Genomic DNA, 24502 nt, shown 5'->3' on the forward strand with positions numbered 1-24502 from the left:
TTGAAACTGGAACTGTTTTTATACATGTAATGAACTTATCGCAAACTGAAATTAATGCTTGCGTACTTCTGGGCTACAGAAATTACTGTTTTACATTGAATTTTACAGAAAAGGTAGGGCACGTGCCTCAGAGTGCCCCAACCTGGGCACGCCAGTGTAGAGAGATTATAATGGTTTTAATCCGATTAAAAACAGACAGCATAAAAAGGGCAAACAACATGCATAATACACCGTGCTTGTGTGTGTGTGAGAGGGAGAGAGGAACATTACACAGCACAGGCCGAGGCGGATAATAACAGAGCCAATTGAAAAACGAAAAAAAAAATTACTCGCTTAAAAAATAATGAAATTTCATGGTTCGCTACTTTCGAGGCGTGTTGTGGTCGGTGAAAACAGAAAAAAAAACCGCTTGACAAACGCTTGACCGTTGGTACATTATTGCCCTTTTTTTCGTTCAATTTTTTAATAAAACACTCCCGGTATCCGGTGCAGATGTGGAAACATTAATATTCCCACCAACTGTTGTTGGTCACCCGACGGCTGACCGCAATGGTTTTCCTTTTTTTTCATTGAAACACTCTTGCATTCTTTCCATTTCCCTGCGCTAATTGCAGTTTTCCGCGAGGTCCACAATAAGCCAATCAACACAAGCTTTCTTTAATGACCGTGCGTCTCCATCGGCACACGGTTTCGAATGCTGCCGCATGGCAGCCTACTTTGGTTTGCTCCCCATCCGACATCCAGAACTCCGGAAAAGCAATTCATATTTTCCACATCAGCAGCAGCGCTGCTGCGTTCGATCGGTCGTTTCCCCCCCGATTGTTCGGGTGAATAATTCCTGCATCCCCCCCCCAAAAAAAAAGAAAAAACGAGGTTTTCCCGAGACCAAAATCCGTAATCCGTTCCGATTCCGCGATGTTTATACACTGAACACTGTACATAACATAAATAAATATTCCATTTCCATTTCCTCAATGGAATCCATTGTCAACAGGAAGCACGGTCGGACGGCGGAATGCACGGCCCGGACAACGCAGAGAATTTTGCGAAGTTTGATTTTATTGTGTGATTTCCAACGACCGACTGGAACCGCCCCGTCGAAGTTCGCTCGGAATCGGAACTCGAGTCGGAAGTTTTTTTTTCTGTTTGCAGTCATCGGAAAGTTTTTTTTTCCTGGGAAAGTATTTTTATGACGGTTTGGCTTGGCAGCGGAAAAATCTTTCCGTTGAGTAGAAAAAAAAACTGTGCTGAGTCACTAATTTTTTTTTTTTTGAATATTTTTCCAACCAATCGGTAGGGGGAAGGGTGAAATTATGATTGTTGGATTTCCAAACAACTTCCACGCTAGCCCGAAGCCGGAAGCCAATAAAATAAACAAAGTCGAAATCAGACTTTTCAAATTGGTCATCAATTCAAACTTCTCGATGGCGAGAAGCTTCAGGCCGGCGGATGGAGTGGAAAATTGCCATTCTGTTTAAATATTATTTGAAACGGAGAATAGAAAGTAGAACTGAAATTTTTTGTACTCAAAACACTCTCCTGTCATGACATTAGACAGTCATGGTTTCGAGACGATTTACTGCTTTACCCTCTCCGAGTATACAGCATGCAACTGCTCTGGAAAGAAGCATTCCCACTTCGAAAGTCAGCAGCAAAGTCAGACAAAAGTATGAATTATAACCAACCGGAATGCAGGAGCAAAGCAAGCAGCCCCAACAAAACAAACTGTTCTCCATTGCGACAGCGAGGAATGAGTTATGTCCTTCGACTGCCCTGGCACGTTGCTGACGGTTTGGTTGGGCTCCAAACTTCTAATCCTCTCGAGAGGTGGCGACGGCCAGGCCGGGCCGTCGCAAAGGCCAAAACCAACCGATTCATTTATCCGACTATTCATTCTCACAAACGCAAACGCAACAAACTTCTTGATGCTGCTGCTGCTGCATTCATTACGGAATTAGTTGGTTATTCAACAAACTACTGAGAACTGAGTACTGAGAAAAACAAACTTTATCCGCATTTCACTAAATTTCCCGGTGACAGCAGTTAGAGAGCAGTCTTGTTGCCGAAAATCATGGCAAACTTTGTTCGGCACACAAAGTATCATTGCTCGGTGAATAATATTATTGTGAACGGCGGATGTGGTATGTAAATAAGCTTAGACACAGCATCGGAAAGAGGTTGCCTGGGATGCAACAAAGCATGCCACCACGATGATGAGTGGCAGTTTTTCCACCCCGCAAGTTACAAGTCCCACTGCTGCTGAACGGAGCTGGGCTGAGCTGAGCTGATGGAAAATCGAGCAACAAAGTCTTTTGCTTTGTTGTCGGCTTTGGTCCGTCAACCGCTCACACACAACACTAGTAAATTGAAGTAAAAAGCATAAAAGCGCAAGAGAGTAGCGGAGTAGGCGGTGCGGTCGTGAGAGGCGGTAACGCTTCTTGTTGACTCCGACAAAATGGACTAATGATTGCATTATGTTGATTGTTATGATACATAGTCAATGATCGCCGGAGGACTGGAAGGAAATTTTTCCAACTAGAAAAGAAATGGAACAGTCATGCCCCCATCCTAGCGTTGCGCTAGTGAGTGAAGTTGTGAGCTTTTTGATTGGCATTGTTACCCTCTTCCACGCCACGCTTATTTAGTTGTGCAATCTTAGTTAATGATAGGCATTCGACTTGAACTTTTCATCAACTGTATAGCTAATTAGCTGGACACTTGACATTTCCCTATTCAAGCAACTTTTTCGTTTCATTTCACTGTCTTCAGTTTGCTTTCAGCAGAGTCTTTTGTGACCGGACCTGCTGGTGGTTGCCCAGGAAACTGGAAACAATGAGCCTCTACCTAGCCTACTAGTTTTCGCAGAAAATTAAGTTGGCTTTTTAGAGACTGGCCAAAGTCAACAAAATAAATGGCGGTGGAAAAAGTAGTGAATTAATCTAAAATTACGTTCGGCTTTATCGTAATGGTCATTATTTACAGTTTTGGTTTCTCCTTTCTTTTTCAGAGGACTTTTTCAGAGGTGCCTCAATTAAGATGAAAACCGGCAATAAACGCAACCAACTAACAGAGGCAAAACCATACGACGTCCGGTGAGTAGAAAATGAGAAACTATATCTAATTGTGGAAAAGGCTTGCAATTGTTGTTCCTTCTGTTTTCGGTGTCCATAAAATGGCTGTAATAATTAGTTAGGCAAGAACAAAGGCAAAATTGTGAACAATAGAAAAATAGCAGTAGCTAAATTTTTCTTTGTCGGAATGTTGTTTAAAAATAGTCTAGAATTCGCTTGAACACCCTTTAAAGGTCATCTAAGAGTTGTTTGAAGGTGCCTTGGGCCATCTGCAAGTTGTTTGAAAAGCATCAAAATGTGAAAGAAATTTGCAACTTGTTAAAAGTCATCCGTAAGTCAGAAAGTCACCGGACAACATATTGCCAAAAGTCGTCTGAAAGCTGTTTGGCCAGTCGTTTGAGAGCCGTCTGAAAGCCTCTGAAAATTACCTGACAATCATTTGAAAGTCGTCTAAAGGCATTTAGAAAGCTGTTTTAAAGTCATGTGTACGTCTCCTGAAAGTTGTCTTAAAAGTCGTTTGAAAATCTTCTGAACCTCGTGTGAAAATCGTTTGAAAGTTACCTGTAAATTCACCTAAATATCATTTGAAAGCCACCTAAGAGCCGTTTGGAACAGTTCTGAAAGTCATCGGTCTTCTTAGTCATATAATAATCATCTGAAAATAACATTTGAAAATTGTCTGAAAGTCATCTATGCGAGTCACGCATAAAAATCGTCCGAAGGTCGCCTGAAAGCAGTTCCAAAATCATCCAAGTACCGTATGAAAGTCGCCTGAACATCATGCGAACGTCGTCTAAAAGTCTACCAGTAGTTTGTCATCCGGATATCGTCTGAAAGTTATTTCGAAAGCCTTAAAAGTCATCTGAAACTTGTTTAAAAGTTGTCTGAATAGCGTTTGGAGGAGTCTAAATCGTTTAAAAGCCATCTGAAAGTTGGCTAAAAATTATCCGAATATCGCTAAAAGTCGGTTTGAGTTCGGCTGAACGTTGTTTGGAAAGCATTTAAATCTCGTTTGTGAGCCGTCCGAAAACCTTTTGAAAGTTGTCCGAAAAGTATCTCGAAGTCACACGAAAGTCGTTTAAAAGTCGTCTGAAATCTATTTAAATCATCTGAAATCGTGAAGATCGGCGGAAAGCCTTCTGACAGTCGTGTGTGAATATCATCTAAAAGTTGTCTGAGTCTTCTGATCACCACCGCATTGTTTGGAAGATTTTGGAAGTCGTCTTAGAGCTGCCTGAAGGTCTTTATAAAGTCATCTAAAAGTCATAAAAAGCGTACCCGAAAGTCGTCTGAAACTCATCTAAAATTCGTCAGAAAGTTATATGGAAGTCACATGAATGTCATTCAAAAATAGTCTAGAAGTCGCTGGAAAGTTTTTTGAGACGTCTGAAAGTAATCGCTAAAAGTTGTCGTTTGAGAGCCGTTTCAGAGTAGTCTGAAAACATTTTGAAAGTCATCTGAAAGTCACATGGAAGTCGTCAAAAGACCGTCTGTGAGGTGTTTAAATTTAAAGTCAGCGTGTTCGCCGGAAAGTCGTATGAATATCGTATGAATATTATCTAAAAAGTGTTCAAAGCGCTTTTTGGAAGACTGAGCGTCGTGTTAGTTAAAGCCTGAATCTGAAAGTTGTCCGAAAATCGGGAGAAAGTAATCTTAAAAACTTCTGGAAAGTCTTCCTGAAGGCCATGCGAAAGTCGTTTGAAGTTGTATGTGGCCACTGAAAGTCTTCCGAACGTCATCCAAATATTGTCCTAAATTCGTCTGGAGGACGCCGGAAAGCTGTCATCTGATAGGTCATCTGGAAGGTTAAGTGCACGTGAAAGCCCTAAGCCGTGTTCATAGGAATATTGCCAGTGAAAAATCTAGAAGTTTTCAGAAAGTCAACTGAGAGCCATCTGAAGAATATCTGTTAAAAGTAATCTAAAACTTTTTTGAAGATCGCCTAAAAAGTTGTCTAAAAATTATCTCAGCATCGTCGGCTCAGAACATCCGTTCTCGAAAGCCATTTGAAAATCATTTGAAAGTGGCCTGAAAGTCGTTTGCAAAAATCGTCTGTCATCTGAAAGTCATACGCATGAAAGATAGGTAAAGGTCACTCGAAAGGTGTTTAAAGGTGAAAACCCTTTAAAAGCCGTTAAAAGTCGTCGAAAAACCATCTAAAAGCCATCTGAATACCACCCAAAAGTCAACCCGAAGTCGTGTGAAAGCTGTTTGGTAGGCGTTTACCGTATGAAAGCCTTCTGAAAGTTGTACGAAAACAAGTACAAAATCACTTCCTTTAAGAGAGCTTTAAAGCTGTTTGGAAGCCATTTGGAAAGCTATCTGCACGTCATCTGAAGGTCGTCTGGAAGTCGTTTGAAAGTCATCTGAAGGTCGTCGGAAAGTTATATAAAAAGTTATCTAAAAATCGTCAGAAAGTCGCCTAAAAGTTATCTGAATATCGTTTTAAAATTGGTCTGAAAGCCGTATCTGTAAACATTGTCTAGAAGACATCTTGTAAAAGTTGTTTAAAGGTCTTTTAAAAGTCACCTGAAAATCGTTTGAAATTCATCTAAAAGTTATCTAAAAATTGTTCGAAGGTCGACTGAAACTTATTTAAAAGCCGTTTGAAGAGCGTATAATCGCGCAGCTTCGAGGTACGATGCTGGTCTGTCTAACAAGCCAACCGTCGTTTGTTCGAACCGTCGTATGTTCGAAAGTTATCTAAAAGTCGTTCAAAGGTCGCCTGACCGTCACTTGACAGTCATTTGAAAGTCGTCTAAACGTTATTCGAAAATCGTCGGAATCATATTAAAATCATCTGAAAGCCATTCAAAAGTAGTATGAACGCCGCCTGTGAGGCATTAGTAAATTTTATGATAGTCTTCCGAAAGCCGGCTGAAAGCGGCACGAAAGTTATCTAAAAGTTATTTGAAAACTGCCTATCTGAAGCTGATCACCGAATATCATTGTCATCCGTAGGTGAAAGCCATTGCAAACCATTAAAATGTCGTCTGAAATCCGGATAAAATTCGCTTGAAATTGTCTAAAATTTGAAAGTTGTCTGAAAGCCATCTGAGAAGTCATCTAAAATCCATATGAATATCATTAAAAGTTGTTCAGAAGTCGCCTGAAAACCTTTGAAAGTCACCAGAAAAGCAGATACAAGTCGCTGGAATATTCTTTGGAAGTCGTCTAAAGTTCCGCCTAAAAACTGCCTGAAATGCTCTTTAATGTTATCTATGTCATATGAAGATTTTTAAACATTATCCAGAAGATGTCTGAAATCCATTTGTGCTTAAAAGCCATCTGAAAGTAGTTTAAAAGTCGTATAAAAATACTCTGAAAGTCATCTGGAATTTATTTGAAGGTCACCTGAAAGGTATTTAAAGGCTTGTGTGAAATTCAGCGCGTCGCCTGATGGTCATGTGAAAGTTGTCCGAAATTCTTTAAAGACTTGTTAAAAACTAGTCTCGGGTTGTCACCCGAGTCGAATAAAATCACCTGAAAGTCATCTAAACATCATATAAAAGTCGCTCAGTCGTCTGAAAGTGGTTTAAAACATTTTGAAAGTCGTCTAAACATTGTTCGAAAATATTTGACAGTCGTTTTAAAATTCTTTGAAAGTCATTTGACAGTAGTAATGGCTTTCATACTAGGGATTAGTAGATTAGATAATAGTTATACGACAGTCGGCTGATAGCGATCTAAAAGCCATCTGAAAGTTATCTGAAAATTGCGCAAAAGTCACTAAATATTGTAGTCATCTATAATTGACTGTCTCTTGCAAGCTTTTAAAGTCGTCTAAACCCGTATGAAACTCACCTGATACCATCTAAAAGTTGGTCAGAAGTCGTCTAAAAATGGTTTGAAAGTTGTTGGAGTGCCATCAGAAAGTCTTAATAGTGTGAAACTTTTCTTTGAAAGCCGTTTGAAAGTCTTCTAAGTCAGCTGTAATGTTGTTTGAAGGTCGCTATTTAGCAAGTCGTTTAAAAACCTTCCGAAAATCGTATGAAAATTATCGGAATATGGCCGAAAAGCCATTCAGATTTCTCCTGAAAGTCATTTGGAAAACGCATGAAAGCCGTTTGAGAGCCATCTGAAAGTGTAACAAAAGTTACCTAAAAGTAATCTAAAAGTTGTCTGAAAGTCATCTAAACTTCGTCTGGACGTCTTCTGAAACCCGTTCGAGAACTACCTGAAAGTGTTTTGTGTCACAGGAAAAGCGTCTAAAACTTGACTGAAAATCATTTGGAAGTCACCTAAAAGATGTAAAAGTTGAACGAATAGAAGTCATCCTAAAGTCGTCTACGAATTGTCTAAAAGTCCTTTGAAAAGCGACTACATGTAATCTGATGACTCATGAGTCATTTGAAGGTCGCTTAATAGTCATCAGAAAGTCGTTTGATAGCCATCTCAATATCGCCTGAACGCCTTATAAAACCTTTGTATGTCATCTAAAAAACAGCCAAAAGTCGTCGGGAAGCCACCGGAAAGTCACCCGAAAAGTCACCTGAGAAAGTTTTCTGAACGCCGAAAGAAAGTCGTCTGAAAGTGATCTGTAAGGTCATCTTAACATCGCCTAAAAGTCGCCTGAAAGCCGTTTGAGAGTCGTCTGAGGACCGTCTGAAAATTGTACGAAAGCCGTTTGAACGACTTCTAAAAGTCATCTGAGAGTCATATTTTATGAGACACCTGAATGTTGTTTGAAGGACGAGTCATCTGAAACTCGTATGCAAGGCGATCACCTAAAAGTTCTTTAAACTTTGACTAGCAAGCGTCTGATAGCTGTTTGAATATTCTGTAAAAGGCATCTGAAGGTCGTTTGAAGTCGAATCGTCTGGAAGTCATCTGAAAATTGTCTGAAAGTCGCCCGAAAGTTTTTGAAAGTAATTCAAAGACCGTCCGTTGTGAATGTTGTTTAAACTTTTTCCAAAAGTCATTTGTAGGTCAGCTATTTGAAAGCCCTCAGAAAGCCGTTTGAAAGTCAGTTGAAAGTCATTTAAAAGTCGTTCTAAAGTTGCATGCAAGTCATCTTAAAGCCATCTGAAGGTAGTCTCAAATTTGTCTAAAAGCCATGTTAAAGTCACCTGAACATCATCTGAATGTAGTCTAAAAGTCTTCTGAAAGTTGTCTGACTTTTAAGCCATCTGAAGGTCGTCTTAGAGCTGTTTGAAATCTAAACGCTGTATGAAACTCAAGGTCATGCGAATATCGCCGTTAGAAAATCACCTGTCGACTATCATCTAAAAGTCGTTTAAATATCATCTGAAGCTTGTCTCAAACTTGTCTGTAAGCCTCTTGGAAGACCTCTGAAAGTTGTCAGCAAGACAGTTAAAACTTGTTTGAGAGCCATTTGAAAAATTTTAAAGTCATCTAGCCCAAGTAGCACACTTTAAGCCCATTTAGTTGAAACAACCGGATTACGACTGAAACTAGTCATATTTCGGTTGCCACAACAATGTTGTAACAGCCGTGCTAATATAGGGAAGTCATCTGAAAAAATGGTCGGAAAAGCATCTAAAGCTGAAAGCCTTTCGTAAACCGTCGTCTAAAATTTGCCTGAAAGTCATCCTAGTATTGCCGAAAGTTGAAATCCCTCTAAGTTATTCTAAATTGAAGGAAAGCCGACTGAGGGCTGAAGTTTATCCTAAAATTGCCTAATAGTCACAGATAAGCAGAGTCGTCCGTAGGTGAAAGCTTTTTGGAAGCCGTAAAACGGCGTCTAGAAGTTGTACATCAAATTCGCTAGATGCCGTCTAAAAGTCGTACAGAAATCGTCTGAAAGTGGTGTGGAAAACGCTTGAAAGTTGTTTGAATATCATCTGAAAGTTTTTTAAATGTCAACTGAAAGTCATCTGAATTTTTTTTGATAGTTACTTGAAAGTCGTCAGAAAAGTCAGTCAACTGAAATATCATCTGAAGGTCGCCCGAAAATATTTGAAAGCTAGTTGAAATTCGTCTGTGGTGAAAGTTGGCTAAAATTGTTCTACAAGTCATCTGAAAGTCTAAGTTATTTGAAAGCCCTCATAAACCCGCTTGAAAGCCATTCGAGGGTTAACTCTGCAAGTCAACTTAAAATCATCTGAAAGTGATGTAAGAGTCGTCTAAAAAGAAAATTACACGAAAGCCGCCCGAATGTTACCTGAAAGTCATTTGAATACAGCTTAAAAGTCGTTTGAAAGTCGCTGAAAGCCATCTGAAACCCATCTAAACACCTTATGAAAGTCACCTGACGGTCATTATGATCTAAAAATCGTCTAGAAATCTGAAATACATCTCATTATGGTATGAAAATTGTCCCAAACTCGTCTGAAAACGGCTTGAACGTCGTCTGAAAATCATCTAGAAGGAGTTTGAAAGTCGTCTAAGTCATCTGAAAGTCACACGTATAAACGGCATATAAAGGTCATCTGAAAGTCGATTGAAAACCATTTGAAAGATGCTTGAGAGCCGTTTTAGAGGCCTTAAAATCATCTGAAAGATGCCTAAAAACCGTTTGAAGCTAAAAACGCTTCAGAAACCGTTGAAAGTCGTTTAACAGTCGCCTAAAAGTCGCTAGAAGGTCATCCTAATATTGCCAAAAGTCGCCCAAGGTCGTCTGAAAGTCTGAATCTGAAAGTTTTTCCCGGAAGAGTAAATGTTTAGTGACCTATGGTCAAGTAAAACAAGAATAGTGATCTGAAAGTTTTTCGCAATTTATCTGAAAGTCACATAAAAATCGTCTAAGGGCGTCAAAAAAGTTATCTGAAAACCATCTGAAAGGTCACCTGCGCGTCATTTGAAGTTAGCCTAAAAGTGAAAGTCGTTTGAAAGTCGTCTGAAAGCCTTGTGAAAGCTATCTGCAAGTCACCTGAAAGTTATCTGAAAATCATCTAAATATTGACTAAAAGTCGCCAGAAAGCCGTTTGGAGACGTCTGAAACCCGTCTGAGAGCCATTCCAAGCTCATTCAGAAGACGTCTGAATGGTGAATGACCCTCTGGGTTAAAACCACTTTAATATATATAAAAATAGTCGCCTGGAAATTACTTGAAAATGGTCTGAATGTTATCTAAAAAGTCGTACGGTTGAAGGTCAGCAGAAGGCCTCCCGAACATCGTTCGAAAACCATCAGAAAGTCGTATGAAAGCCAACTGAATGTTGTATAAAAGTAGTCCAGAAGTGGTTTGAAAGTCGTTTGAAAGTTCGAGAGTAGTTTGACAGCCTTAAAAGTCACCTGAAAGTAGTCTGAAAATTATCTGAAAGTTGCCTGAAAATCATTTATATTTTGCCAAAACCCGCTCCGAAGAGGTCCAAAAACTGTTTTATTGGCAATTCTCCTATTGATGAGATGAGCCACTTGAAAGCCCTTTAAAAGTCATCTGAAAGTTTGAAAATTAGCTTAGCTTGAAAATTGTCTGACAGTCACTTGAAAATCGTCAGAAAAGTAGCCACCCGCACGTAGGCTGATAATCGTTAGACAGTCATCTGAAAGTTTTTTTTTTGTAATACATCCAAAAATAAGGCTTGAAAGTCACAAAACTAGTATTTGCGAGACGTTTGAAAATGAAAGTTGTGTAAAGGTCACCTGAATGTCATCTGAAAGTTATCTGAAAGTCTTCTGAATATTGCCAAAACCCGCTTCGAAGTCGTCTAAAAGCGATTTTGTAATGCGTTTGCAAGATGCTTGATAGCCACCTAAAAGTCTTTTACAAGTCATTTGATTTGAAAATTGTCTGAAAGTCGCTTAAAAGTCATCTTAGCGCGTCTAAAAATTGTCTGAAAGGCATCTAAAAGACCTCACCTGCACGTCGTCTGAAAACCGCCTGAAACCGTCTGAAAGTTACCTGAAATCTAAAAATCTAAAAGCCTAAAAGCCGATTGGAAAATGTTTGAAAGCCATCTGAAAGTCACCTGAATGTGTATAAAAAATCGTCTGAAAAACATGTCGTCTGTAGGTAGTTCAGAAACCGACTGAAAGCCGTTCAAAAGTCGTTTGAGAGTAGTTTGAAAGTCCTAAAAGTCATCCGAATGCCGTCTGAAAGGCGCCTAAAGGCGAAAGCCCTTCAGAAACCATGCAAATGTCGTCTAAAAGCAGTTTGAAATCGCGTCGTTCTAAAAGTTATTGGAAGGTTGTCTGAAAGTTATCCGAGAATTGTCTGAAAATAACTTAGTAAGTTTAACTTAGTAAAGACGTCTAAAGGTTGGTCTGAAATCCATCCCCACGTAGTCGGAAGGCCGTCCGTCTTTTTAAAGTCAAGAGTTTTACGCATGAAAGTCATCTGGAGGTCGCCTAGAGAATGACTTATGTCGAATTTGTTTATTCAATCCAGGTTGAAACTGGATGAATTTTATCTGTCAGATAGGAGCAAATGAACACAAAAAGTTCATCCAGTTCCAATCCGGATTGTTTAAACAAATTCGACATTAGAATCGTTCAAATACCATCGGAAAGCCATCTGAATATCGTCTAAAGGCCGTTCAGAACTCACTTTAAAGCTATTTGGAAGGCGCCAAACAGATGGCCCAGGAGCCCTTTAGAAACAGAATCTAAAAGTTAATTGTAAGTTGTCTGTTAGTCACATGAAGGCCGTTTAAAGTTGGCTGAAACGAAAGCCATCTTCGGACATTAATTTGTCCGGCGCCTACCAATTTCATCCACTAGTTTGGCAATGAACACACTTTTCAAGGACAAAAACGTGAACAGAAATGAAAGAAGTAGAAAATCATTCCGGCGGCGCCGGCGATAGTGAAAAGCTAAATTGAACGATGCTAGGGAAGCTTTCATTCCACGCGTAAAATAGCAAGCCAGCGGCTAGTTTTTCCTCTGTTCGTTCATTGTTTTAGCTTAATTAATTTTTCGAATTGAAAAACAGAATGGAGCCATTCGATAATTTAAATGTGACTGAATTCTGCAACTCTATGTTCGTATGCCTCTTTCTCTAACTTTCGTCAGCTAACGTGCAAAGTTGACAGACCCCATCATCACAGCAAGCCATGATTTGAAAACTAAACGAAAACAAAAAAAAACACGGTTGATCATAAAAATTTCATCGCTTGAATGATGAAAAAAACCCTTTTTAGAATTTATTAATAAATAATAAATTTGGGTTTATTTCAGTCTCGGATTTCGGTTTTCGACAACCAACGCCAGGAAAAGGATCCACACCAAGAGGAGAGTGAACCGTTCCCGTTCGTATCATATGTTGTTTTATATAGGCACCATAAAAGAACGATAAAATGTTTCAGTGCGTCTGTCTGTCATCGTTGGTTGCTTTGGCAGGCCTCTGGTCTTCCCCAGAGGAAAGTTTCTATAAGCCAGTCCCAGAAGAAGCACAACACCAATAAATACACCCTTAGCAGCAAATCATAATTCAGCGTGTAAAAATTCACCGGAAACCACAACACCGGCTAAAGTTCGAAGCCAGATAATGGATCATTACCGATCGTTCGTTTCGCTGTTAATGTAGAGAGCCAATTGATGGTTGGCCTGCTTTGTTTTTTTTATTGGTTAACAGCAAAAGTTTTGCGGCAATAAAAAAAATAAATACTCAACATAAATTTCGCCTCAACGAGTAAGCAGTTCAGCAGTTCAGCAGTTCGGTGGTAGTTAAGTTCGCAGATAAATTAACACCGCGTCGTAGCTTGAAGGTAAAAATAGGACGAAAGATAAGCGTAAAATTGAACGATAAATTGATTGAATTATTACTAATTTTTTTGTAGATAAGCAGACAGAATAAGCGTTTCGTATTTACAACAGGCTATAGCTCTAAATTTGCTTCTAAGCACAGACTATAAACTAAAGCACGGTGTTAGGGTGTGTGTTGATAGCAATCGGACCCAACTCAACCCCGGCAGGGCAGGGAGGAAGCACTTACTTGGGAGCAATGTCGCAGCCCTGCTGCATCAGCGAACCGATCGTGAACCAGAGGGAGTTCAGCAGGGTGAAACTATTCTCCAGGAAGGGGGGTTCCGAGTTGCATGGATGAGGATTTTCCCACTCGTACGGCGTAAAGCTGTTCCACGTTTGCCAAAAAAAATCCAAAAAGAAAAGAAAAAACGAAACAAAGCAGAAACCGATCAGCAGGATTGGATCAGGAGGATGTAATTCGGGGAGGAAACTGAAATCGTTTACTCCCGTCCCGTCGTTTCAGGTGAGTTTTGTATAGTTAAGAAAGTCACACCGAAATCGGTGACCGTTCTTCGGTTGTTCACATTAGTTCAGACCAGCAGCAACAGCATTTTCTAGTGCTGCAGCACACCGGAAGCCATCTGCCTTTTCCGGTTCGTTAGCGCAGCAGCCCTAGTTTTGCTTGATGTTGACTCGCTTCGCGTTCGGTTCGCTGGTTTCTTCTGCTGTGTTTACTGACGTTGCCTGATGTTTTTGAGCGGACGAAGAAAAAGGAAGCAAGCCGGGAAACGAAATTTAATCCATCCAATATTAATAACTAGAAGTAAAAGCTTCTTTCGATTTCCTGGAAGCTGGAATTCCTGGAGCGGAGCAGCAGGTAAGAACAAGCTCTATACATTTCAATAATGGGTGGTTGGGCAGGGGATGGAAGGATAAATGAAACCTGCTAACGCACCGTCCCGTCGTATAACATGGTGCGATCCGCTGTTTGGGAAAATAGGATCTGGATAGGGGAGCAACCTGGTTGGAAAGGTAGTTGAGTGCAGTATCAACATTGTAAAATGAGCTTTGAATAATCGTGAGAAGTTGATGAAAGAGGAAATGGAGCGAACGTAAAACAAATGATTCGTGCTGGATCATTTGTTTACCTTTGATGATGTTTGTTCGGATTCTTTGTGTTTGCTCACACAAGAGAGTTATAAACGGTGAAGACGCACTTGTTTTAGTGAGTTTTTTTTTGGATTCAGTTGAATCAATAATTTGAGTTTTTAAACTTTAACTTTTGAATAATTTGAGCCCTTAAAATAGACAGTTATTTCCAGTATATTTATTTTAGGTTATTTTAACCTGCTTATGCTTACATGTTCACACAGATTTGGCGTGTAAGCTGCGCCGGGCAACCTGACAGTCGACAGATCAACCATCACCTAGTCAATCACCACGAAACTGGTGGTTTTATTGGTTGTAACATATTAGTGCTGTAAGAAACTGCAAGAGACCTTGCAAGGTACCTACTCGTTTAGTTCGAGTATTCCTATCCTAATATAATCCGTTGTTCGATCCGTCCATCAGTGTTGGTTGAATTCCAACATGGGATCTACAATTTATTCTAGAGGAGTTTTCATGTACTGCACATATCTGTACTACGGAATACATTAGCGAACCAAATCGTGGCATAAGCAGTTTGTATCGAGATCTTATGAAGCTACTGGAAGGACGTTAACGCATGGTATGCATAAAGTAAGTTCAGTTATGATAAGCATACGTTCACCTGTTACAATTGCCGAAGTGGTGGGCTCCAACATGGACCTACAGTTTATTTTGGAGGAGTTTTCATGTGCTGCATGTGTTACGGAACACATTAGCGAATCAAATCCTGACGTGAGCAGTTTGATTCTCGATCTTATGAAGCTTCAGAAGAATACCAAACCTAGGATTTTACGTCACTTTTCAAGGAAATGACCAAATTAAAGGAAATTGGATTGAAATTTCGTAACTTTCCGCAGGTACTGGGTTGGTGTTTCTACAACATGTCTGAAATGATTGAATACTGATACTTATAAAGAAAAGGTTAGTGGCCTCGTTGACGGTTATGGATCCCCACGGGTTGTCCAACCAGAAGGAGAATCTTATTTTGAGGAGAATATCACGGAAGAGTAAAACTAAAAAGACGTTGAGAGTAGGAACGAGAAAATATGTGACCCATTAAGGCGTCGAATGACTACGATATCCAACATCACCAAGAGAGATCATTAATTGATTCAGCACATGATATGCGAAATAGTGCTGATGTGTTATGCGTGCTGATTGAAAAAGTAGGTTTGTCGAATCATAATACCCAGACGAAGAAGTCCAAAGCGGAACTTTGGGGCATTGGGCAATTACATCGTAACAAGCGGCAACTCTGAGCGGCTCTTTCGATCGCTGATCTAATATTTGCGAGAAACGTCGTCTTGAGGTTGCCACAGGAAAATAGCTCTTAACAATAGCAATTAATCAAAGGTTTTCGCTTTTTTTACTGCGATATAACTTAAACATCGTGAAAGTTTAGTGGCATCACCTCTTACGAGGGAGCGCAGCAACAGCATTGATGCACTTGAAGTCCCGTCAGTAAAATGACCAGATCGATATTCAGAAGTCGGCACGAGAAATATTGCACTTCTACGCTGATTGTCATATTTGTACCAATCAATCCTTCAATATCATCAAACATCTCATGTTCAGCTTGAAACGACACGAAAAGATTCAGCAAGGTGTTTAGTCTACTTATAACTTTCTAGCACAGAGAACAGACTACCAGGTAATTGACAAAAAGTGTGTAAAAGGTTTTTATGTAATCTACGAGTAATCCTTCAATAGAGCACCCCTCGAGCAGTAAGTGGCAAACTAAATCTTGATGTCGCTGCCATCGCTGCTATGTAACTCCAGCACAAAGAAATATTGATAAAGGTACATGGATATTTTAGGATGCGTTTGGCAAACTATTTCTGGAGGGCGCTGCCGACAGATTTTACACACAAAAAATCGATTACTTCCTTCGAGCCTGTTAATCTGTTCTCTGTGTTTCTAGGATATCGTTGATGTGTTTGATTGAATTCATCTCTTCAGTTACTGTTGTTTCATGCCTTTCTCCAAAAGCGTAACGAATTAAAATTTATCACGGTTCAGCCATGCCTGAATCTGTTCCAGTGAAATCATTGTTACAAAATTGAATCAGTTTTAGTTTAAGACATATCTTGCAGAGTTAACGGAATCTCACGGTAGTATTCAAGCATACGGCAGGTAAAAATGGCAAAACCAAGGCTTTTAGGCCATAAGATTTTAGAAGCACTGATGTATTGTCAGCTTCTTAAGTTGATGCAGAAAATAATCGAATAATAACCATTGGTGTGTCCAGACACAAACAAAACGTCGGTCACCGACCTTTCAGAAGCATATTTTGGACTCAAAAAATCAAGTAATCATAGGATGGCAAATCCATTTTAGCGATTAGATTTTATTTATTGCAAAAATACCAGCCAAAAATTCCGGTCTACACCATGAGGGTTTTTCTGACCCTAAAATTTATATAGGGAGACGTGCCCCCACCTGAGTCTTGAAACTAGATTTTAAATAGACTTTGACATTGGATTAGAATTTGGATTTAAATACCAACTGATTGGGATAAATGCCAGCAGTAGTAAGTAGAGGTAGTTCATCAAACTTTGATAGCACACTGCTACAACGTGGCATGAATTAACAGAGGACACACCACAACAGACCAGAATATGAAAAAACTACAAGGTATACAGCCCTAATAGTTGTGCGAAAGGGTGACGTAGGACTATATCAGATCATTAGATCAAAGACTAATGTAAACTGTATTTCAGGCCTATGTATGTTTATAAAAATCTGTGAGTGCCATTGAGAGAAAAAGTGAAATATTCAGATTCAATTCTTCATTGAATGCAATGGTGGCTTTGACAATACGTGGACGGGGGTTCATAAGTACAACGCCTGCAACCATTGAGATAAAGAAATTTCTTTTAAAAATCACTTGTGTGCATCGTAAAGGTTGAAATAGTAATGATTGCACAGCCCACAGATTATTGTATTAAATATGATTATGCGTAGCTTGACATGTTCCAATAATCTTACTTTAACTCCCTTGTGGCCTTTAAAAGGGCCATTGGTTACAAGTAACATTAAAGCCAAAGCACGTTCATCGTAAATATGACGTGACATTCGCATGTCCTTCTCTTTTGACATGAATGGCAACAGGCACGTAAGTTAGCGGCGTCGATTCACTATCCTTTGCTTCGAGAAGGTTTAACTAGCTTACTTTCACACCTTACCGCTTGTTACATAGCAGAAAATCTGGCACATACGCAAAAATTTCTGTTTTATTTGTATGAGAGTCCTTTTCCTCCTAGTACAGGGGTGAGGGGTCTCAAACCATCATAAAATAAATTCATGCCTCCAAAAACCCCCACATGCCAAATTAGGTTCCATTTGCTTGATTAGTTCTCGAGTTTCGAGGAAATTTGAGTTTCATTTGTACAGGAGCTTTCCCCTCTTACGCCCTATATAAAATTGCTCTCTTACCCCCTCCATAACATTGCTGATCATTTTATCTATCACACGACAAATAAATTGTTCAGTTTCGTTCAGTAGTTTGGTAGTTATTAGCATTTGAAATCTCATTCAAACGTTCCACTTCTATTTTCGTTTTCACAAAGTGCTACCCAGTCCCGGTATAGTAAACAAAGACGTAGTCCTACCTCAAAAATAAAATTTTATGAAATATATTGAATGCCATTTTAAGGTCATCATATGATATGATAACAAAATCAGTTATCCACCTTTTCGCGTACTTAATGGCGGCTAGTGGGCACAACTTTTGGAAAATATTCAAATGCTTTTGGCAACTTTGCTAACGTACGCTTGACAGTTTTAAAACAACAATCAGGGAAATGCTCATTAGACTATAGCGCCTCAACGAAGCACAATTTGAAAAAGTAGTGTTATGGGCAAGTGCAGAGTTTGTTATTGTCTACAATATTGTTGGAGGAAGTACAGCTTTATCTATTGTATTTACGGCGCTATGGGGCTGCTACCCCGTTGGTAGTCAAAAGAGCGCTCATTTGGCTACCCCCGTTGGTAGCCTCAGCCTCATAACGCCGTAAATACAAAAGATAAAACTATAATTTCTTCAACAATATTGTAGATAATAATAAACTCTACAATTGCTCCTTACACTACTTTTTCAAATTCCGTTTCGTTGAGGCGCTGCAGTCTAATGAGCATCTACTGAGCATAAAACCGAAAACGAAGCCTGGTTTTCAGAAGTACATTTTTTCGTATCCAAGCAGTGTTTCTTATCTACCTCACAGAGAGCGGCCATATTGTATTTCAAAGGTCGGTTAGTGTGATGCGAGCAAATCAAATAACATACAATTCGTTAAAAAATGTACTATCAACGTGTTTCTCGAGTTCTCCCTAATAAGTGAATCTTCGAATCACAATTTCTGTCCTATCAACCCGGAGGAGCGATGCAACCAACCCTCGTGCTGCAGGCAATCCAAAGCGCAGCACTCAATTGATTATGGACCAGCACAAGTGAAATATCAATGGCTCTGATCTCTCTATGATTAATCGCAAATCTCCAAGTTCGTTAAAAGTTTGTTGAAGTTGCATGAAAGTAAGGATAACAACAAAATATCATAGCTGTTTATCATGGATACAGATGTTTCATGACAACCATGCTGTTGCTTGCGAAAGAGACACACTGTTGTATGCAATACGTATTTTACGCAACAAAAGTAAACCTAATCGTGGCACACTGTGTCGGCAGCGGCTGGTAGTTACCAAGGTAACGTTGGAAACTTGCCAGTGGTAAGCATTGTACGCCAAACTTTGGGACAAAGCAAGCTGGTCATTTTCTTAAGTTTTTTCCTTTTTATCCCTTTTGTTCAAGTTACTGTTAAAGTATTGTCTTTAACCAGCCGAATTGTGACAAAAACATATCGTAAGAGCGATTGTGTTTTAAAATACATTTTCACTGAAAGTTATCCTGCTCATACCAGTGAGGCAACATTTGTTTATCCTTTTATTTTAATACATTCTCGTTGCAACGTATGTTTGTTTTATAGGCAGAGAATAATCAGTTTACCGCTCTTCGTTTTTGTTGTTTATTTCTGAGTATGAACAATGATATTTTACGGTATGAACGTTATACCTAGTTCAGTTCCGTATACCGCTTGATTGATCCATACTGGACGCCACAATTCGATCACCATCTCCAGTCGCTTTATTTGCTCCCTGATCGTTACATTGAAGACCTGACCAACACCCTCTACACTATATTCAATACAAGCGCTGATCACATAATTCTAACAGGAGATTTGAAAGCTCACCACGAAGCTTGGGGATCGTACAAATCGGACCATAAGGAAAAGGCGGTCCTGTCGTTTGCCGTTGATAACAATCTAGTAGTGTTCAACTCTGAACGGAAATTCCGTTGGACCAGAACTGTTGGGATACGCTATGCTGAACCTACGCTCCTATGGCAGGTGTCGTTCAAGGTGAAAACTGTCTTTCTGACATTGAACCGTACTGAATTCCAAGGCTGTTAGGAGGGTGCTCCAAAAGGCTGTGAAATGTGTATCCATTTGAGCGGCTGAGATGGGTTTACAGTTTACATTACTTCACATTCCAGTTTACGTTAATATCCTGCAAATAACTGAATGCTGCTGAATCCGGAGATCTTCCTTTCCAGCTGTTGGCTTGCCAGAAACTTGTCGCTGAATCATTCAAGCTGAAGCAGAAGAAAGTACTATCCAATTTCGATGGACCATGGCCGATAACCAGATGGGTTGAGTGCCGATCAGGAGGAACTGGAACTCTGTCAAATGTCAATTCGAAGTCGGCAAAGCACCAAGTAAAGCTGGGGTGCTCTTCACGGCTTAAGAACGAAGAAAATACAAGGATATTACCATGTGTTCACGGACGGCTCTCTGGAAGATGATGGTCGAGCGGGCTTTGCCATAGTTGATGGAATCAACAATCGATGTCGATGAATTCCTAATAGTTGCTCTTTTTTTCTGCGGATGCTTAAGCGATTGGTCTTGCTCTAAACTCACGTGTGAGGCGGGACAGAAGCGTCATCTTCACGGCCAACAAAGGAAGAAAAAATGAAAAAGCAGATTCTATTAGAGGACAGGATTCGATGGTGCGCAATGGCTCTGGAAGAAACATGGGAATCGAAGTGGTATGAAACTCGGGATGTGAAACTTAGAAAGATTAAACCGTCAACGACGGCATAAAAGGAAGGATCGGAATGAGCATGGGTTCCTGACTCGGTTGAGGATAAGGCATACCCTAATAACACATGACTGGCTGATTGAAAAACGAGAGGAGAATGCGTGCCAGTACTGTGGAACACAGTTTACGGTGTGACCGAGTGCCACATACCTGCGAAATACTACGTTTTAATGAAGAAAAAAAGGGCAAAGTACTGAAATTTTTGGAATCGGTAGGCATTGGTAAGAGGATATGAATATGTTAATTTTCTTTCTAAAGAACTGGATGACCTTTCTGGTTAAAGGCTCTATAATGAAAACCAAACCAAACCAAAATCTTGTTAGGATGCAAGGACTCTATCACTTGGCGTACTTGCCAAGCACAGATTTCTAATTAGTATAAGTTTGAACATCGTAAAAATTCTTCGACCTGTTGGGACTAGAGGGCCTTGTCACATTTTTTTAAATAAAGTAATCGAAATCACAGAAAACAGATGGTATGTTTAACTGTGGTCCCTGCCTGTGAAGCAAACTCATCATGAAGGAAGTGCATGGGGAAATTTGACTTGAAACTTTCCTTTAATTTTCACTCATTCGTGAGGAGGAAAAAGTGAAAAAGGAAAATTATAATAGAAACCACGTAATTGCTACAGTACTGGACAATATAAAGTACGCTCCCGCTTTCATACTATATAACACGCGGTATCTTTTTTATTGTCAAACATATGAACTCGGTATATTTGCACAAATTGTAGTATTTTCAATACTTCAAACGATTTATGTGTCGTTAAATATAAACATTAGCTATTTTGATCAAGCTATTGTATAGTTCTAGAAAAAGTCAATTTTTAGTTGGTCATAATAAAGTACGCACTACTAATATAATGACTGCACAACGCCGCCGACTGCATACGAATAGTTTCTTCGCCATCACATTGCAGCAAAGTGTCAAAACAAATAGTTTGTGATTGATTTTTCATTACTGGTGCGCGTTTTTATCTGATACGATGGCAAAAAAGCAAATTTGTGAAGATATCCGTAAACTTATCGTTAAAAATCGTAAGGAAGGTTTCTCGAATAGAGAAATTGCTCGAAGATATGAAATTAGTGAGGCATGAGTACGAAAAACATTGAAAAAATATGAGGAACTTGGAAGCGTGAAAGACCGGACTGAAAGAGGAAGAAAGTGGAGGACTACAACCAGTGATGATCGCCTGATTCGTCGAAAAGTGGCTAAAGATCCGTTCTCTACCAGCCGAGTAATCCGAGAAAATACGAACTTAAATATTTCCGAACGAACTGTTCGTAGAAGACTGAAGGAAATGGGATTTAAAAATGGATTTGCTCAACGAAGGCCATTTATCCGAAAAGTTACAGGTTTGTTTATTTCATATTCAATATTTGATTTTAAGTAATATTAATTTGTGTAGGATCAAACGTCTTAAATTTGCTCAAAAATATATCGACAAACCTTTGGAGTATAAAGCCTCTGTATAAAACATCTTCTGAAAGTACATCTATAAAGCTAATTTTTGTTCGATCACTATGAATAGTTATCTACTATAAGTAATGAGAAAAGCATGAAAGTTTCAAGATGTGGTAAGTGCGTACTTTATTTTGTCCAGTACTGTACATCTGTTATGTGTTGATCGGTATAACTATGAACCATGAATATCCATTCATTATATGTAGTGCTACTATCGTTTAAAATCTTTCATATTTTCGTGACGGTAACTAGAATCTAAACTATGGAATTACACCCTGCGGTAACACGTAGACTACAGTGCAGTGTGACAGATATATTCGAACAAAAATCATTTTATGCTTGCAACGGTATATACTATTAATACAATCAAACTAAGACCATGTGTATGCATCATCATGACTTAAGTCTCACATGACGTAGTTTCATTTTCGTATTGTGTCTCGTTCGGTGTGCACATACCATGTTTAAGATACGGTCGTTGATAATAAATAAATTCCGAAACGGTGCTCCATGCGGCACTATTTTTCGTGACCTCTCACATCTCGGTAAACGCTGTATAACTTTCACATTTACCAGCCGATTGCTTTCATTAGATATGTTTTGGAAACGCCATTTCAGTACAATTTTCGCTATGTATCCCTTCACACCGAAAGAACGCGCTGAAGTAGTGACAATTTACATCGAAAATAGTCGTTCCATTATGTTAACTCAACGTGCATATCGGAAAAAATATCGCGGCAAAAAGGCACCATCTCTGGCGGTGTTAATAAGCAAAATTGCCGCATTTGGGGAACGGAGAACCCTCACGAGATTCACGAAATGCCCTTGCATAACCGGAAAATAACTGTGTGGGCCGGAATTTGCGCCAAAATCATCATTGGTCCATATTTTTTCGAAGAAAGTGAAACTGCCGATGGAAATCGATATCGGTGGATGTTGGCTCATGATGTCTGCTCAAGAATGCGCGAAAAAGGTCTAGAAGGTTACTAGTTTCAACAGGACGGTGCACCATGCCACACTGCGAATTCAACAATTCAATTTCTGCAACGAAAATTTCCGGGACGTCTGTCTGGTGTCAAAAAGAGGCGATATTGACTGGCCACCCAGATCACCTGGTTTAACTCCCCTCCCCCCGAACTTCTTTTTGTGGGGTTATCTGAAAAACAAGGTTTACGCCAACCAGCCACAAACTATTGACGAGCTCAAGGCAAATATTCGAACGGAAATCGACGTTATAACACCCGAGATGCTCAAAAAGATAATGGAAAACGCGGAAAAAAGGAGTCAATTTTAATTTCTAATAAAGGTGGTCACTTAATTGATATTGTATTCAAAAACTAAACCAAGAAAATTTTAAGGAACCAAACTAAATAACAATGCATTACTAATAGAAATCGGTTGTTTTTTTGTTATTCAATGTTTTCATACCGACATAAAAGGTGCAGCACCCTGTAGAACAGAAGTGCGCGGAGCGGCTGGTTAGCAACCATCGACGTTGTTTATCACATTCAACAATTTCCGCTTTGAAAATTTCGGTGATCGTCAAGGGTAACCCAGCGGGGGTGATACACAAATTTGAACATCAGAACCTCTCTTAGCTAACCTTGAATCAACTTTCATTCCCATTTTGTTCGTCATCCAATTGGACTTGAATTTGAACAGTCTATTTTCACGGACAAACTGTTACTGAGCGGAGTTCCTACACAATAATGTCGTCACTTTATTCCAGTAAACCAGTTTATTAATATTGTCTCTGTTTAGTTTTGTTTGGTGCAATTTTAATGCCGTTTTTTTAGTCGGGGCATTTTTGTGAAAAAACTTATGGGCGGGAGTTCACCGAGTCTGTGAACTGAAACGCTCAACGCTATTTCGCTCTTTCGCTTCGAAAGCAGCCAACGCAAAAGGAAAAGAAAACAAATAAAATTAAAAAAACTTTCCCGGTGGAAATTCAATTCTGCGAAAGCAGAAAGGATGCATCCGACTGTGCGGAAAGATTAGATTCAGTGAGTGCAAATAGGTATAATCCATATTCGGAGTGTGGGGGTACTTCACTTTTCTATTGACGAAAGATACAATAACCTTTCTTCTATGTGTTGTGCTGTGCTGTACTGTGCTGCTAGAACATCTTTTGAGACCCTCGTGGGTAGGAGAACATGGATCAGAGTCAGTTGTACGAGTACAACATGCACGACAAAGACGACGATGATGTTAAAAGTTCGACACGCTAAAACCATGTTGTCGAAAGAGCACGTTTCGAATCCTTATCTCGCGGGGGGCCTAACAAGGACGGCAGCAGCGGCGGTGGCGGCGTTGAATGGAAAACGGAGTCTGTGTAGCCTCTGATAACCCTAACCCTCCTCAATGAAGTACATCTGTTGCTGTGCGCTGCTCTTTGAAAGCGGCCAGAACGCAAGAACGCGCTCGTCGCAACATCACCCACCCGAACAGACAGAATAGATTGAATAGATTGCTTTTACGGGTGAGCAGGAAAAAAAAAGCCGTTTGAAACACTCGCCGTTCGCCGTTGTGTACAAACTGGCTCTACTACTCTTGAAAATTCACTTATTTATTCAATGAAAATGCTTTCCATGCAACGCCCCCTCCCCCCGTTCTTTCCCGTTCCGGCACTACTGTTTCTTACTTGGGCAGAAAGTCGCACCCCTGCTGCATCAGCGAGCCGATGGCGAACCACATGCAGTTCATGAGCGTAAACTGGGACTGCATCTTTTCCGGGTGCGGATCGCACGGATTCGGCGTTGGCCACTCGTACGGTGTGAAGCTGTTTGTTTTGTGCCGCCGAGCGGGCGCGCGAGAAAATAGAAAATAGAAAGCAGAAAACAATCGGATAAAATTTATGCGAACAGAAAACACTGTGACATTTCCGTGTCAATACAATGCGGACGGCTCCGTCCGTAGTCGCGGCGGAATCGAACTGTTCCGGATGCTAAATTACTCTAGGAAAAGTCCGGCAGGATTTTCCATTTTGATGCCCCGGGCCAGGTGTGGTGGACCTGGCCGCGTGTCACGCGCGGACACAGGACAGCCGAGTTGCCCGTTCATTATTCATTCCGTTA

At 39.9% G+C, this 24502-nt stretch overlaps 1 protein-coding gene across 1 annotated transcript in view; it reads right to left on the minus strand.

Moving 5' to 3' along the window:
* LOC128732418 (glutamate receptor ionotropic, kainate 2) overlaps window positions 1-24502 on the minus strand; it is a gene marked incomplete at its 5' end in the record, with an annotated part of 161264 nt that overhangs the window by 12349 nt on the left and 124413 nt on the right. The window contains one exon of the mRNA XM_053825665.1: window positions 12910-13047. Within this exon, the coding sequence (XP_053681640.1) occupies window positions 12910-13047 (138 nt within the window). The remainder of the gene's footprint in view (window positions 1-12909; window positions 13048-24502) is intronic.

Source organism: Sabethes cyaneus, chromosome 1 (genome assembly GCF_943734655.1).
Source record: "Sabethes cyaneus chromosome 1, idSabCyanKW18_F2, whole genome shotgun sequence".
NCBI lineage: Eukaryota > Metazoa > Arthropoda > Insecta > Diptera > Culicidae > Sabethes > Sabethes cyaneus.